Here is a 16,271-nt window from a genome sequence, read left to right as displayed (position 1 = left end):
CGATAGCAGAGAAGTTTCCATAGAACTTACAATGAATTCTGAGAATAAGAGATGCAAATAAAAAACAGTAGTGGAAAGGGAAAAATATCTCCCCTAAAGGTCAGAACTTATTTTTTTAACATGTGTGTCAGTAAAGAGAAAATACACTTTTTCCCATAGAACAAAAGAATGACTTAATAAAAACAATATTACCTCTGTGAACAAACCATATTAAACCTTGGTTTGACACTTAAATTATGTTGATACTATTGTGTTGTAAAGAATCAAAATTGTAAATATTTTAATTATAGAACAACAGCATCACTAAAGCAGTTCTTGATGTAGAGGTGGCTGCAGCATGTATAATGTTGATGTTGCACAACAAAGAAAAAGATGCATTTTGTGGCTAATGTTAATAACAATATGTCTTTGTCTGGCCTGAAGGAAGTCAAACCATGTGCTCACAAAGAGAATTGGGTTTTAGCTGTGAAATGACTATACCACACAGCTGGTACATAATTCCTGGGTTGCTATAACTAGATATGTCAATCACAGGGAATAGTCAAGTACATATATTAAGCTGAGTAAGCATGTGATTTTAACACAATGTAGACTCTAAAAGTGTCTAAAAACAGAAGACATTGTTTATTTTAATTTATCAAAAATTTCTAACGCAACAGAAAGTCTTTGTTGAGGAAAATAATAGGGAAAAAGAAGAAATTCAATATGAATTCATGTGTGCATACAGCAAGGATATATAATTAGACTGCTACATGTTTTGCTTTGCTAAAAGAAAAAGAAAGCATTAAATGAATACTGGTCACATTTACCTGCTCTTGGTCCATATTTGTATTCATTACAAAGAAAAGCCTCATTAATGACTATACTAGGTAGAAAGTAGAAATCTTGAAAGCCTCACAGTTGTTCATCAAAAGAGGCATAGCCAAGACCTCCATCTAGTTTAAAAGGTACTGTGGCATAATCTGGCTATATAACTCTTGTACAAATACCCAAAGGACTCTAAAGCCTGTTAAGGAAATAGTTGCTCATTCATTTTCATTGCTCTTCTATTCATAATATCCAGAGATTGAAAATAGACTAAAGGCCCACCAACTAATGACTAGATAATGAAAACATTATATATTTAAACAATGAAATTATTGCTCAACTGTTAAGAAAATTAAAGTATAAAATTTGCAAGTAAATGAGTGAAATTAGGAATAATCATCCTGAGTAGGGTAACCCAGACCCCAAAAGACAAATACTGCATGTTAGTTTTTATACTTTCAATATATGTGCTATAATCCAAATAGCCACAGAGGTTAAGTACCTATTAAGGGACCAAAGAGGAGGAGAGGATCGCCCAAGGAGTAGAAGTGGATTGGAGTGTCGGATAAAGGGGAAACTAGAAGAGGAGGATTAAATAGGGAGTGGGATAGGAAAGCAGGATAAGGGAAGGAATATGGGGAAAGACAACTTCACCAAAGGCCTTTTGAAAAATCATATGGAAACCTAAAAGGAGAAGCATCCTAAAATATAAATATATGAAAGTAATTATATGGAGTCAGTATATAATGCAGGAGACAATGCCTCAATTAGACATATTATGCCACCAAGTAAAAGTTCCAGTGCCAGGAATGAGTTACATCTTGCTTAGTCATTAGCCAAATATCACAGGGTATTTCCAAGACTCTTGGTGGCTCTCTACAACCTGATGGTAGGTCCTAGTTCTGAGGACAATACTTACAGGTTTTTATTCTCTATTGCTTTTGATAATTCCAGCCACCATGCAAGCATGTTCAAATCAGGAGAGCAAATGATGAGATCATGTGCGAGGCTGAGGAATAACTAGTCAGCTTTTGTTGACTACAGATGTAGGAGTCAGCTAGTTTAGGACAGAACGAATAACTAGTAGATTTCCACCCAAACTGATGATCTGTAAATAATAACCTAATTTAATTTTTGTTACTGTGAACTCACCAAAAACAAACTTGGGAAGAAAAAAATTCATTTTATATCTTATAATCCCATAATCAAGAGAAGCCAGGTTAGACCCAGACCCACTGAGATACTCTCATGTGGCCCTTAAAGGCATGTAGGAGACATCTGTGTTCACCAAGTCACTGCTTCTGAAAAGGAATGACTGGAAGCTCTGTTAAAGTAAGAACGTGAAGAACTGAAGAAAATTGTCAAGAAGTCATTGGACATACACAAAGGATATGGACAAGCCTCCAAACCTTTGAATTCAACATGTAATTATTGTTTATGTTGAGCTATATATCATGCCTACTATTAAATTTTATTACCATACAATGAGAATTGTTATAAATAATTCAACTGTGGTATTAATTCTTATTAAATAAAAATATTTGTTAAACAACAACAAAAATTCCTCAACCATCAGACAAGGTCAAACAATTACCTAGACATACACCAAATTCTGCACAGAGTCAAATAGCTGCAGGAAGTTTTGGAATTCATACCTACAAGATTCCCATCAATCTTATTTTGTATAGGTTTTATCACCTGTCTTGAATCCATTCCTCCAGATGTGTACTTAGGCCGTCAAGCAATGTAAGCACAACAAACCAGGCCACTCTCACGGTCAATTCCCCATTTATGAGGGAGATTTTATCTGTTTTAATTCATTTGTGGGCATCTTGAATTGCTGCAGTTTTAGACATAAGCATTTTCACACTCACTTATAATTGAGACAGCCTCTTGCATTTTAACCAGAATAGGCTTGAGTTCTATCCACAACACTGTTCAGAACCTAAGTCTAAATAGACTCTTCAGCTGTTTTGCCCAATTGAGACCCTGGCACTGAAGGATGAAGTGGTTCAGTTTAATACCTGTGAATCCCAGATAACCTGCAAATGCCATATCATGTGTCACCAGTTACGTGAAAAAGAAAATCATTAGTGTACAGAATTCGTCTACAAAGTCTATAGTAAAGTGGATCCAACTGTGAAAATCCACTCACCATGTACAAGGATCCAGTGAGCATTCTACACCAACTGCAGCATTAAAAGCAAACACTGTTCTTCTGATTGTACAACATCTATAAAACACTGGAAGTTGTTCAATCTTGTAATGCATTAATCTATACTTTGTTTGTTTTTTTGTTTTTTGTTTTTTTGAGACAGGGTTTCTCTCTAACTTTGGAGCCTGTCCTGGAACTCCCTTTGTAGACCAGGCTGGCCTCGAACTCACAGATATCCGCCTGCCTCTGCCTCCCGAGTGCTGGGATTAAAGGCGTGCGCCACCACCGCCCGGCTAATCTATACTTTGAAATGGAAGAATTTTTCATATCACAATATTTTAGGCACTAAGATATCTGTATGTGTGAGAGATGTGCTTATATGTGTACATATGTGTATATGTTGCAAATGCTTGTATACATGTTCATATGTGTTAGTGAAGTACACTTATGCCACAATGTGTGGTCAAACGACAACCTCAAATATCACTTTTTCTTTTGCCTTGTATTAGGCAGAAGTTCCTTGTTGATTCCTGATACATACCCTAGGCTACCTGGCTCTTGAATACTGTAATTCTACCTCTGCTTTCCAAACTTAACTGCAGAAGTACTAAGACTACTGCTTAAGCTTTTGCACCACAAGTTGCATCTGAATTCAGTTCTTTGTTACATGCAAGACAAGCACTTATCTAGTGAACCATCTCTATAGCATGACTCCGATGTCTTTTGAGACAAAAGACATTGAGAGCATGTCTTCTGCTCTCAAGTACGTGCAAGTTGTGGAATATTATTTTAACAATGTAAAGATGCATTACAGCTGTTTATGCTGAGGAATATTACTTTAGCTGTGTAAAGGTGTGTTTCATTTGTTTCTGCTGCCTTTGTTAATGATGTAAAGAAGTGTTACATTTGTTTCACATTGCCTGTCTGATTTTTATTAGACCTTGTTGGTCTAATAAAAAACTGAATGGCCAGTAGCAAAGCAGGAGAGGAATAGGCAGGGCTGGCAGGCAGAGAGAATAAGTAGGAGGAGAAATCCAGGCTCAAGAGAAAAAAAGGAGAAGAGAAAGAGAGTGACATGCATGGGAACAGAAGCCAGGAAGCTGTCCGCCAGACATTGAAAGAGCAGGAACGTAAGATATATAGAAATTAAGATATATAAGATATATAGAAAGAAAGGTACAAAGACCTGAGGCAAAACACAGAAAAAGAGAAACAGATTAAAATAAGAGATAAGTTAAGGCTGAGCATTCAAAATTAATAATAAGTCTCCGTGTCATGATTTGGGAGCTGGTTGGTGACCCAAGAGAAAGCCTGTTACAGGGTGCAGGTAACATTCTGACCTGAGTACGCATTACTCTGTATCTACTTTGTATATAGGTACTGCATCATTTATTATCTCTGTAATAGTCTGCATAATGTACTCTGGCTGATAAATATATAACAAAATGTCATATGAAAAGCTTGAGGGTGTTAAAAATAAGAACAACTCTAAATCAACAACATATGAAACTATGTCTAAACACAGAATTGGCATAAAAACATGGCCTACTAAATGTCTTTTTGATAAAGAGAAAAGGGGGAAACAAAACTTAAAGCAGCATGTAAATAAATGCTAAGTAACTTAGTACTAGAGATAGCTACAAGAGTTTAAAACAAAAAATGAAAGCCTATAAATATCTACAGTGAGCCTTCTATTGTGTTGTGTTTTACTAATATATTCTCCTCTGATCTTCACAAAATATTGATTTCTTTAAATATACATGACAATAATTTATACTACCACGAAGAAACTGCTATTTTTTTATGATTTTTCCACAAAATTGTAGATTAAAGCAATTCATTCAGTTTACCAATATGGCTAAGCATTAATAGAGTCAAATTTATGCTAGGCCCTGAGAGCCAGATGTGCCACTCTTTTCCTGCCTCTATGTTAACTGAAAACATTCAGTCACAGAGAAAACCTTTAGCTATAGAAAACAGCAACATTGACAAATCAAGACCAGGGAGTTAGGAGGATGGGAGGGATTCGGGCAGGGCGGGGTTACAGGACATCACAGCTTAGTAAAGGCAAAGATGAATCATTCTATATGTCTTGCCCCTAAATTTCCCCCTTTATTATCTGATACACTTACAATTTTCTACATTCAAAAGTAGTTTGGTCAACTCACCTTAATAAGGCAGATTTCCCTGTCTCACAAGAATTTCTGAAATAGTTATATTATTTTGGGGATACCAAGTAAATGTCTCCTTCTGAGTGAAGAGAGTGAAAGAATAACTGGGCAGGGGGCTGGAGAGATGGCTCAGTGGTTAAGATCACTGGCTCTTCTTCCAAAGGACCCTGGCTCACCTTGCAGCACCCACATGGCAGCTCACAGCTGTCTAACTCCAGATCCAGGAAATCTGACACCCTCATACAGACATACATGCAGGCAAAAACACCAATGCAAATAGAATAAAAATAAGTTATTTTTTAAAAAATAACGGGGCAAGTAGAAAGCAGCAAAAAACTGAAATGAGGTTAGAGTCATGTGCTCTTCTGCCCCTAGTTTGGTTGGGTTTTGTTGTTGTTGTTTGTTTGTTTGTTGTTGTTGTTTCTTTGGCTCATGTCATAGTATCTATTTTGGTACTTCTCATTGGGCTCTCCCATTTTCATTCTGTCTAAACCAGCTCCACCCCTATAAGTTCTTTCTCTGTTTATTAGTTTTGGTTTAATTAGAATCCTGTAGAATGTAGTCAGGACTGTTTGTATGATTCCAAGCTTAGAACTAACCATCAGAGTGTGGAGGGCTTGCCAGGGGGTACACAACTTGATTACATGCCTTCTCTCCTAAAACCTGTTGGTTGCCGAGAGCAGCTGTATGTGGTAGGGCCTGTGGATCTCTTCCATGTTTGTAGATCACTGTCAGGAGGGTTCAACCGATTCTGCAACCTTTTCTTTCATCCTTTTATTTTATGTAGCATCTAAAGAACCATTTAATAAGAAGATAAGCAGAACTAAAATCCCTTGCTTTGAGATTCAAAGTTTGTAAGTTATTTCTGAAATGGGCAGTATCTTACATGAAGCTAAGCTGGCAGGAATGGGTAACCACCACCAGTCCCCATCAAGAACACATACTGTGAATGCAAAAAGGCTGGCAAGATTCCCATCTCAACAGCAGTCACCAGACGTGTGTGTGTGTGTGTGTGTGTGTGTGTGTGTGTGTGTGAGTGTGTGTAACTGGTTGTAGCTCCATAACTCACCCAGTTGCTAAAAACCTCCAATTAGAATTTTTATTGAGAAAGTAATTGTATATGTTGCCTTTATTTTATATAAGGATGATAAAAGACTTGTGTTACTAAGAAGTATAACACGTAGGTTCAAGCAAGTATTCATAGGTGTATGAAGAAAAGGAGATTACATGACTGAGTAGCACAGCACTGCCCAGGTAAACAACAAGAGAATCAACAGTTTTAATGGCAATGTCCCAAGTCTTAGAGTAGCAAGTAGTTAGTCACATAACTTTTGTGGCAACTTATATCACTCTTACTGCTGCACGCCACGAGTTATCTGTCTGGTAGGAGAATTAGACCAATTGGACAGGCTGTCTGTATCAAATATTTGTCTAGAACAAACTAGAAGAGCATGTCTAGAATACAGGCTCTCTATATTTTTTTTTATCTTGTTTGTCTTCACTGCTATATTCCTAGTATCAGGAATAGTATCTACCACTTAATAATAGGCACTAATTAGAGAGTGATGGGGGCCAATGGGAAGCTAAAGAAATGATCTATAGCTCTATTAATTCTCACTAAATGGGATTCAGACTAAATGGGATATAGTCAATCATTTAGTATTAGAAATCCTTAGAAACCTATGAAGAATCCCAGAAGTGTGTACTTGCACAATGCTTAAAGTTATACCTTGAAATAATATTTTGAAAGTTAACCAATGATAACCCATGAAATCAGACATACCCTTTCAATACCAAAATTCAGACGTGAAGCACTTCTTCACATCTACTGTAATTCAAATTGCCCTTGTCTTTGAGGCAGTATAAAGCCAGTTTTGCGGCTTATTAAGACAAACATTTCATTGAACCCTTGGGAAGCCCTTAACCTATATAGACAAGAAGTCCCTTTTCAGATTTCCACTAGCAGTGCACGTGACGCCTAGAAAGCTTCAATGCTTTAATGAAATGTTTCAATGAAACATTAAACAAAGAGATATGAAATTCCTTCTAATGTACACTTGGGGTTTGGAAGTTCACTTAGAAATCATAAACTTTAGCGCTGGAAAATTATTTAGAAATTTCCCAACTGAAACCTCTCATTTAACATTTGAAATAAACTGAAGTTTGTTGAAACACAGTCCAGGAATAGGGTCATATGAGGAGAATTCTGAGTTCTTGAGACCACTACAAGAAAATAAGACAAGAGTCTTGTGACCTCAGTTTTTTCAAAACAAAGAATTGTTCTTAAAATGTGTTTTTGTGCTCCTCCCAGGTGTCGCAGGAGTGCGTTCACTGCGGGTTACTCAGTATTGCTCGCTGTTGATGTTCATTATATATTTAAACTATCCTTTAGATCCCTCTGTGCAGAAACATGGTTTTGCCATGCCACGTGCAGCTTGTCCTTGTGATTGTATACAGCTTAACTCAAGAGAACTTTACTCAGGTGACCCTTCTTATTAGCATAAATTGTCTGAGGCTCTGAATAAAGTTGACTATTGCATGAGACGTTAGTGTGCCTTATTTATCGGCCCTATTCTCCCAGGTTCCACCACCTCTAAGGGGTGCAGGGGCTAAAGTCAACTCATTTCTAAAACGAAATACTGCTAAGGAGCTTTATCCGCTGTTGTGTAGCACTAACAATTTAACAGTTGTTTTTTTTATTTTTGTAATACAGAATTCTACTATTTTTGTAACAAAATGAAAGTATATACCATCTTCCAAATACTATCTTTTAAATGCTTTAAGTTACCACTTCTAAAGATAGTTGAGAGTATCTTGCAAACATTTCCTATGCATTTTCCTCACCTCATGCTTGTATTTGCTACATAAGACTACTACTAAGATCACATCCAAAGACTATAAATCCTTTTGCTAAGGCTAGTGCCTTTTTATTACAAATGTACCAAAATCAAAACAAAAGAAAGTTTGTAAGACAAAAACTGCTAAAAACTAATCAAAATGAAACCAACACCCTATAAAACACACACAAAACAACAAACCAAAAACATGGAGTTCATTTTGTGAGTTTCTTGATGACAAACAAAATTAGATTGTTTCTTAATCTATTCAGCTATTTTGTGTCTTTTAACTAGAAACTTGTGGTTATCAATGTTGAAATTTAATGTTGGACTATGTGTGTTGATTGCAGTCATTATCTTTTGCTGCTTTTATTCTAAGTTGTATTTTGTTTCAGTAATTGTAGATCAATTTGTTTTCTTCCTAGAGTGTCATGGCTATTCCTGTTCCTCTCTTCAGTAAAAAGTACACGTCCAGATTCTCTATAGGTTTGGTTTGGTGTGTACATAAATTCTTCTGTATCGTGGAAAATTTTCCTTCTTTTTTAAGTATGACAGGTAGTTTTTGCTGGGAACAATAGCTGATGTTGTCAGTCACAGTATTTTAGAATTTGAAGTGAATTCCTCCAGGATCTTCTATCTGTACAAAGTTTCCACACTGAAATCACCTGTTACAATGATGGATTTCCCTTTGGACTTTTTTTTTTCTCTTGTAGCTTTCAATACCCTTTACTTATTCATTTTTTATATTTTGTGTCTTAACTCTGATACAATATGAGAATTTCTTTTCTGGTCTTGTATATTTGGTTTGGTGTGATTCTTGTATAAATATGGATGTCTTTCCTTAGTATGAAGAAGAATTTGGGGGGGGGTCTTGTGGAAAATGTAGTCTAAGAAAATGACTTGAGATTCTTCCCCACATCTATGCCTATAATTTGAAGATATTACATTTTCATGGCTTCTGGAAGCTCATGTACCAGTTCCTTTCTGGTGTTCTTTAAAATCTTGCATATTCTTTTGTTATGTGGTCTAATTTCTCTGCTTTTATCATAGAGTCCTGATATTCTAGCTCCTTGTTCCAGTCTACGTGCACGTATTTCTGTTGAGTTTTCAAATTGGTTTATTGAGGTTTTCAATTCCATTTTCATTCCAGGTTGAACTCTCCTCAATATTTCTCTTTATTGAATTCAGTTCTCGATTCCTGTACTGTCTTTATTGTTTTATTTACCTTCGGTTTGTTCTATCTTGAGCACTACCCAGGCATCTGCTTTAAGTTCATTCCTTTTACATTCATTGACCTGTTTCCTGGTATCCTCTAAATTTATTGGATTTTTTTTGATGAAGTTTTTTATTGTTCTTTGAATTTCTGTGCTCTGGTATTCATCTAGGTAGCTCTCATGATACAATTTTACTATAAGACTGGTAAACTGGGGTGGGGTATACTGGGCTTGGTTGGTGCACAGAATGTAAAACCTGACCCTTGCCTGAAGTTCGGCAAAGGTGTACTGGGGTTCCTCAGACGTGGCTGGTGCATTGGATGTAGGACCTGGTCTAGGTCTGGGGATGGGGAAGATGCAGGCAGAGTAGGGTCATACATATGGACTCATCACGTTAAGTAGGGCCACGGGAGGCACAGGCCATGAGTATGGACTATGTTAGATAAGAACAGGCCAACACCTATTATGCTATAAAAAGTCTTAACCACATAAGCTAACAATACAAAATGAAAGACCTGACAACTTTATGTTTTAAAACTATAGGTTCCTGGGAATATTCAATGGGCAGGTTGGACTGCTCGAAGGAAAAATGTTCTTAGATAGATATTTGTTTTCAGAGAGTTTGCTGAGAGTCAGCAATAACACCTTTGAGAAAATTAGGACACACAATTTAATACTGAAGGAAGCCAAATAATGCTTTACCTACAATAGCAGGCCCCTTTAATCCTGTGGGTAAACCCTGAAGCAGGGGTAGTACATCAGAATAGTCCATGTTTTAAGAAAGAAGGATCAACTGACTGGGCTTCTTCAGGGCAGCTTCCGTACTTTTGTTCTTTCATTTATCCAGTGTTTCATGGGGCAGGCTGCCTCCGTAGGCAACAGTCAACTCCTCACAGTGACAACAAGGTACTCAGATGTGAGCCATTAGAAGGCAAAGCTACTGATAACCAAGGAAATAAATGACTGAGTTCTCTTTTTATTATACCCATGAATGCATTTATTTATCTTTCAGGTGCAAGTGCATGCTTTCATGCATGTGTGTGCGTGTAAGTGTGTGTGGTATGTATGTGCTACACTTCTCCTATGGAGACAGAGGACAACTTGTGGGAACTGGTTCTCTCCTTCTACCAACTGGGTCCTGTGGCTCCAATCCAAGTCATCAGACTTGGCAGTAACCATTTTTACCCATGAAATTCATCTCACTAGCCTATACCTCAGTTTTTAAAGGGATGTATTAATGGGTAATCCTAATAACCAGTACTAGAGATATACATATTTAACAAATATGAAATAATACATGAAAACATATCATTGTTGTACTTATTACCATCATTCATTATTTAAACATACAGTATTTACACAAAATTCAAATTTAACTGGTTATTATACATATGTTAGAAGGTAATTAAAATAATAAAGTTCCAATGTATTTTCCCTTTGTTGTCTCACACTTCAGACTGTACTAGTCCCACACTGATATGGAAGAGAAAAAGTAAAAATCGCTTAATCTCAATTTTTATTGAGTTTTGCTTTAATCATAATCCCAAGATTATCTAGCGATAGAGATTCGACACCCTTTACTAGGCACTGACACATGAAGCAGAATAATGCCCAGAAAGAACATGCTGGTGGTGTTAAGGAGCCTGGGTAGTGGGAAAGACACAATAGACAGTAAACAGAAGATGGCCAAGCGGAGGAAACCAGTGGGAATGGAAACAGATGTCACTAATATCAATTCTGAGGATTTAGTAAGAATATATGGTATAAAATAAGCACATAAAACTTCTCTTAGTTTTAGATAATAGAAGACAGAAATGGTACAAAACATGCACGAAACAAACAAAGGAAACAGTTTGGACAGCAAAAAAGTTCTACAATTGTTGTCACTCATCAGAATGCATAATATATGTGAATAAATAGCTAATACATTACTTCAAGCTGTTGTTGTTGAGAAGGTGATTATTTTCCACTAAATATATTGTACCTGAGATTTCAAAGATATTTTTATACACCTGGCATTTCTACTAGCTGCACTCAGAATGCTAAATTATGCTAGTTATTCTAGTAACTAAGATACACATAAATCCTAGGAAACAACAAATTTCAGATAGAGAATTTTTAAAAAAAATATTTCTATTTTTAAAGCGTGTTTGTCTCCAATATCGGTCCTAATTCTCTTCCATTTAAAACATTTATTTTGTGCTATCTGCACCACTAAATATGCTCCTTAAAGTCATATTATTTTCCATTACATGAAGGAAGTAGCCACCACCTCTATAACTTCAGTGTTGCCTCCCAGTACAGGTATTCTCCCACTTATTCCTAAACTACATCATCCTGCATATCACTCCTACATTACCTAATTCCAGGTCCATCCAGATCTTATAAGCCTGTGTGTGAAATATAAACCAATTAATAGCAGAGATGCTTGCCTTTTGGTGTGTTAGGAGGATAAGAAAAATAAGTCAATATAAATAAGACTTTTTTCAATGTTAAAATTGAAAATATATTTCGATTAAAAATTTTTATGTGATGTCATTTTTGTTTCTATGAGTAATATTTTATCACAAATAACTTAAGTATAGTCATTAAGACAGTAGTTCTCAGCCTGTGGATTGTGAAGTGTTTGGGAGTTGCAGATCAGATATTTGCATTACAATTCATAACAGTAGCAAAATTACATTTATGAAGTAGCAATGAAAACATGAATTATGGTTGTTTGCCTTTGTTTAGAATGTTGGTTACAAGTTGTTACGGATAATGGCCAGGAGAAAAGCTCATCAAAGGAGATTTGATTCAGAGTTCTTGCTTTTTTTTAGAAAAAAATAAAGGGAGGGGATGCTGTGAAACAATGATCTGTACCCTGTCTATTGTATTTTTAATAAAATGCTGATTGACCAGTAGCCAGTCAGGAAGTAGAGGCGGGGCAAGGAGAACAGGAGAATTCTGGGAAGAGGAAAGTCACAGTCTGCAGTCATCATCCAGACACAGAGGAAGCAAGATGTGACTGCCTTGCCAAAAAAAGGTACCAAGCTACATGGCTAACACAAACAAGAATTATGGGCTAATATAAGTGTTAATAAGAAGCCTGAGCTAATAGGCCAATCAGTTTATAATTAATGTAGACCCTGGTGTGTTTTCTTGGGACTAAATGACTGCAGGACCTGGTAGGACAGAAACCTTGGTCAACATTCTTGGACTTGGATATTATTTTCTGTGTGCCATACAAAATATCTCCAATAGATAATGTATATTATCAACAATGTTGGTGTTGATTAAAGTTGTTTTCAAATATTATATCAGCTATAGCTATCAATTTATGGAATTAGTGAAACTAAAGATAAGACTCAAAAACTCTTAAACTATCTAAAATTTAAAAGCTTTATTGCAATTGTGAAATTTAAAAATATTGTACTTTTTAATGCTTAAATTTAAAAACACTCAATGGATAGTTAGTTATGATTACCTCTACTTAAGACTACCTAAGTTTTACCTCTCATTCAAATAACAAGCCATATATACCTTATATCTAAGAGAAGAAAACCTACATAATGTGCTGGCTTTGTGGAAGCCTAGCCAGTTTGGATGTTCACCTTCCTAGAAATGGATGGAGAGGGGAGGACTTAGGACTTACCACAGGGCAGGGAACCCTGACTGCTCTTTGGACTGGAGAGGGATGGGGAGAGGAGTGGGGGGAGGGGGAGAAGGGTGGGAGGAGGGGGAAAAGGGTGGGAGGAGGGGGAGGGAAATGGGAGGCTGGGAGGAAGTGGAAACTTGTTTTTTTTTCTCCTTTTCTCAATAAAAAATGGAAAAAAAATTAAAAATTAAAGTGAATTCTGCATAAGCATTAAATATAGTGTAATAATTGCTAATACCATGCTACTCTGTTCCTAAGTATTATTTGAAATACTCTATTTGATTTTCTAAAAATCCTTAAGATATACCTATTGCTATCAGTGTGCTAACAGTTGAGAGAACAGAGAAGCAGAAAGTTAACTAAAGGCCCTATGCTAATGAAAGGAGAGACCTGGCATTTGAACCTATGCAGTTTGCTGTTAGAGTGTGTACGATTAAATTCTACCGTGTCCACTATATTATCAGTCCTTCTCATTGAAGACAACACATAGAAATGGAGTTTCTTTCTCATTCTGCTACCTGAATCAAAAACCAATTGTCCTAAGTCTCTGCTCTTGAGAACCTGCTCTGACTATCTTCTTGTCTTAGCATATCTCATATGATATGAATATCTATTTTTATTGTTGAGGGATTCCTCTCTGTATGCTGTGAATATGTTTTATTACCACTGGTTATTAAAGAAGCTGCTTTATCCTGTGGCAGGGCAGAATTTAACCAGGCAGGAAAACTTAAATGAATACAGGGAGAAAGAAGGCAATATCAGGCAGACACCATGTAGCCACTCAAGAAGCAAGATGTGAAGTAACAAACCATGAGCCTCATGGTAAATATAAAATAATAGAAATGGGTTAATTAAAGATGTAAGAGCTAGCTAGGAATATGCATGAGCCGTTGGCTAAACAGTGTTGTAATTAATATAGTTTTTTATGATTATTTGGGTTTGGGAGGACAGAAAATGAAAACATAGTCTCCTTTTACATTTTCTTTTCATTATGTAATTAAGTATAATTCCTTGGAACAGGTTTTATAGAAAAGATGGCAACAGTCTCTAGAATATTGGATGGATCGAACAAATATCTGTGCATGGACAAATGCTTCTCACCATTTTCAGGTATGCCTGTTGGCATCCTACACTGTACCAAAAAATCATATCTACATCACATCAGCACACTATAATTACTTTCATATCAACATTTTCCATTTTTCACAACTGAAAATTTTACATTTCTCTTTGTAATACCTATGGATTATGCATATCAACTACGCCACCAAAATAACAACTTACCTTCTAAATCTTCTTTCTCAAAATGTGTTTTGAGAATAGAACGTGTTCCACCTCTATCCACAACTGCTTCTTCATCATTTCTCTATAGAGTAAGGAAAAATGAAATAAAATAAATATATGTATACATATTCTCAATTTCAAAAAGTAAGCTTTAATATGACCTACTATTTAGATATTTAGTCTGCTAGATTATCAAATATTGAGTTAAAAGAGAAACTAAAATAAATTTGTCCAAATATTCAGAGTAATAAATTATTTGACTTCACATTGACAATACTCTTACTTTCCTGCTGGCATCACTTTTTAGTGAGATGAAAAACAGAAAATAAATCCTGTCAGTTTAGTAACGGTCACTATTATCCCTGATAAAGAACTATTATTAACAAGATCACATTTTTAACTATACAAGGAAAATATGAAAATCGTTAGTATTGACACCACAAATGTTACAGCGGGGTGAAATAATTCCACTTCCATTAAAAACTGATCTAGTCCCTTGAAAGCAATTAGTAGGCAATTATTAGATAATGAAAGCCCTAATTATTTTTGCTTAAGTGTGAGGCACCTTATTAAATTAGAGTATAAATTATTATCATGTACTTTAAATCTTCATTTAGTTTCCATATATATTTTCCAATTTAGAATGGCTAGACAGATACTACCATATAAACCTTGTACACATTCACAAAACATACTAAATAATCTGGAATTCAGACAAATAAGGGGAAAGCATTTAATGTAATCAGTGTGATCACCATGATGAAAAAGAACACAATACTAAATAGTGGAACTATTCCCAGATTTTATCTGCTTGTGAATATATGAAAAATTTAATTTTAACATAAACATTTAACATAACAGGAGAAATACTTCAAAGAGTGAAGATTCTGGGATCTGTTTTTAAGTCAATTCTAGTATGTGACTGGTTAAAAAAAAATCTTTAAAAACCAAAAAGTGCATTGTAAAAGGAAGAACCTTTTCTTTCTATCCATCCATTTACTTTGAACCGTCAGATATGGGTGACAACTTCCTTTCGCTGGAAATACAGTCTTTAACTAAGTCCAATACCATGTTATCATCCCTGAACTGGGATCGTTAAAGGCAAAGAGGACAAGTGGAACTGGTACACACATGACAGGACTTAGTTACCAAAGACAAGACATATATGTTTAGCATATGGAAAACAAAATCAAAATAGTGATAAAAAATGGTCTGATTCTCAGAGACCCAAAACACTCGTTGTTGATCAAGGAGTTTTAGAAGGGAGGCAAATGGACAGTTTGTTAAATTCTTATTTGATATATATGAATGAAGAAGTTCCAGGCTACATAAACCAAGTGTCTACTTAGACTTATCAAAGCATAGCAATGGCTGCTCTATCAGTTCCCATGCTTGATTCAATTTACAACTCCAAAGATTTAAATAAGAGAAAATACAGATCTACTTGACCAAAAATCCTGCTACACTGACCCAAATTTATAGTCTTTATCATAACCATCTCCAAAAGAACATACCACCTTTTACCAAGATGACTAAGCACTGAAAAAAGGAAATCAAACACAAGGGAGTTACTGGGTCCTGTCCCTGGACTGACACTAGTGGCAGGGAACTTATAGCTAGAGCAGGCTAGATGACTGTAAGTAATCATCAGAGTTATAGCTTATGTCCATCTCATGGGTCCAGTGGGTTCCGGAACCAAGCTTGTGTTTTTTTCTCATGAGGTCGAGTGAATAACAGAAAGAGACACAGGTTATGGTTAGAAAAGTGTTCAATACAAGAGTGATGGTTTTCTTTCAAGTCAGCCCTTTGCATAGCTGATGGCCGAAAGATAGATGCCAGTATAAAGAACTAAGACATGTAGGGGAAAATCAATTAAAATATTATATTAGCAAGTTCCAGAAAAGAAAATAGAATCTAAGTCCCTATGAAGGGACTCCATTTTCCTGAGATCTAAAAGGAGGATCGGGAGAGTTGATGTATATACTCTGAGAAAGAAGGGAACATTAAGTAAAGAAGTTCCTACTGCACAGCCTTGGGGCATGGGTAATATAGGCTTTGTTATTTATCAACTTAACAAAGTGAGTAGCATTGAAGAAATGAGCCACAGATAAGAATAAACACTCAAGCCGGGCGGTGGTGGTGCACGCCTTTAATCCCAGCACTCGG

General features: G+C 35.9%; 1 protein-coding gene across 6 annotated transcripts in view; it reads right to left on the bottom strand.

Moving 5' to 3' along the window:
- Window positions 1–16,271, bottom strand: part of Slc4a10 (solute carrier family 4 member 10) — a 228,877-nt gene that overhangs the window by 119,544 nt on the left and 93,062 nt on the right. For all 6 annotated transcript variants that reach the window (XM_041631596.1, XM_041631597.1, XM_041631599.1 and 3 more), the window contains exon 2: window positions 14,106–14,187. In XM_041631596.1, the coding sequence (XP_041487530.1) occupies window positions 14,106–14,187 (82 nt within the window). The remainder of the gene's footprint in view (window positions 1–14,105; window positions 14,188–16,271) is intronic.

Source organism: Microtus oregoni, unplaced genomic scaffold (genome assembly GCF_018167655.1).
Source record: "Microtus oregoni isolate MIOR12 unplaced genomic scaffold, Mior012 000037F_ref0000500, whole genome shotgun sequence".
In the NCBI taxonomy this organism is placed as follows: Eukaryota; Metazoa; Chordata; class Mammalia; order Rodentia; family Cricetidae; genus Microtus; species Microtus oregoni.
This window is presented reverse-complemented; position numbering and strand designations above follow the sequence as displayed.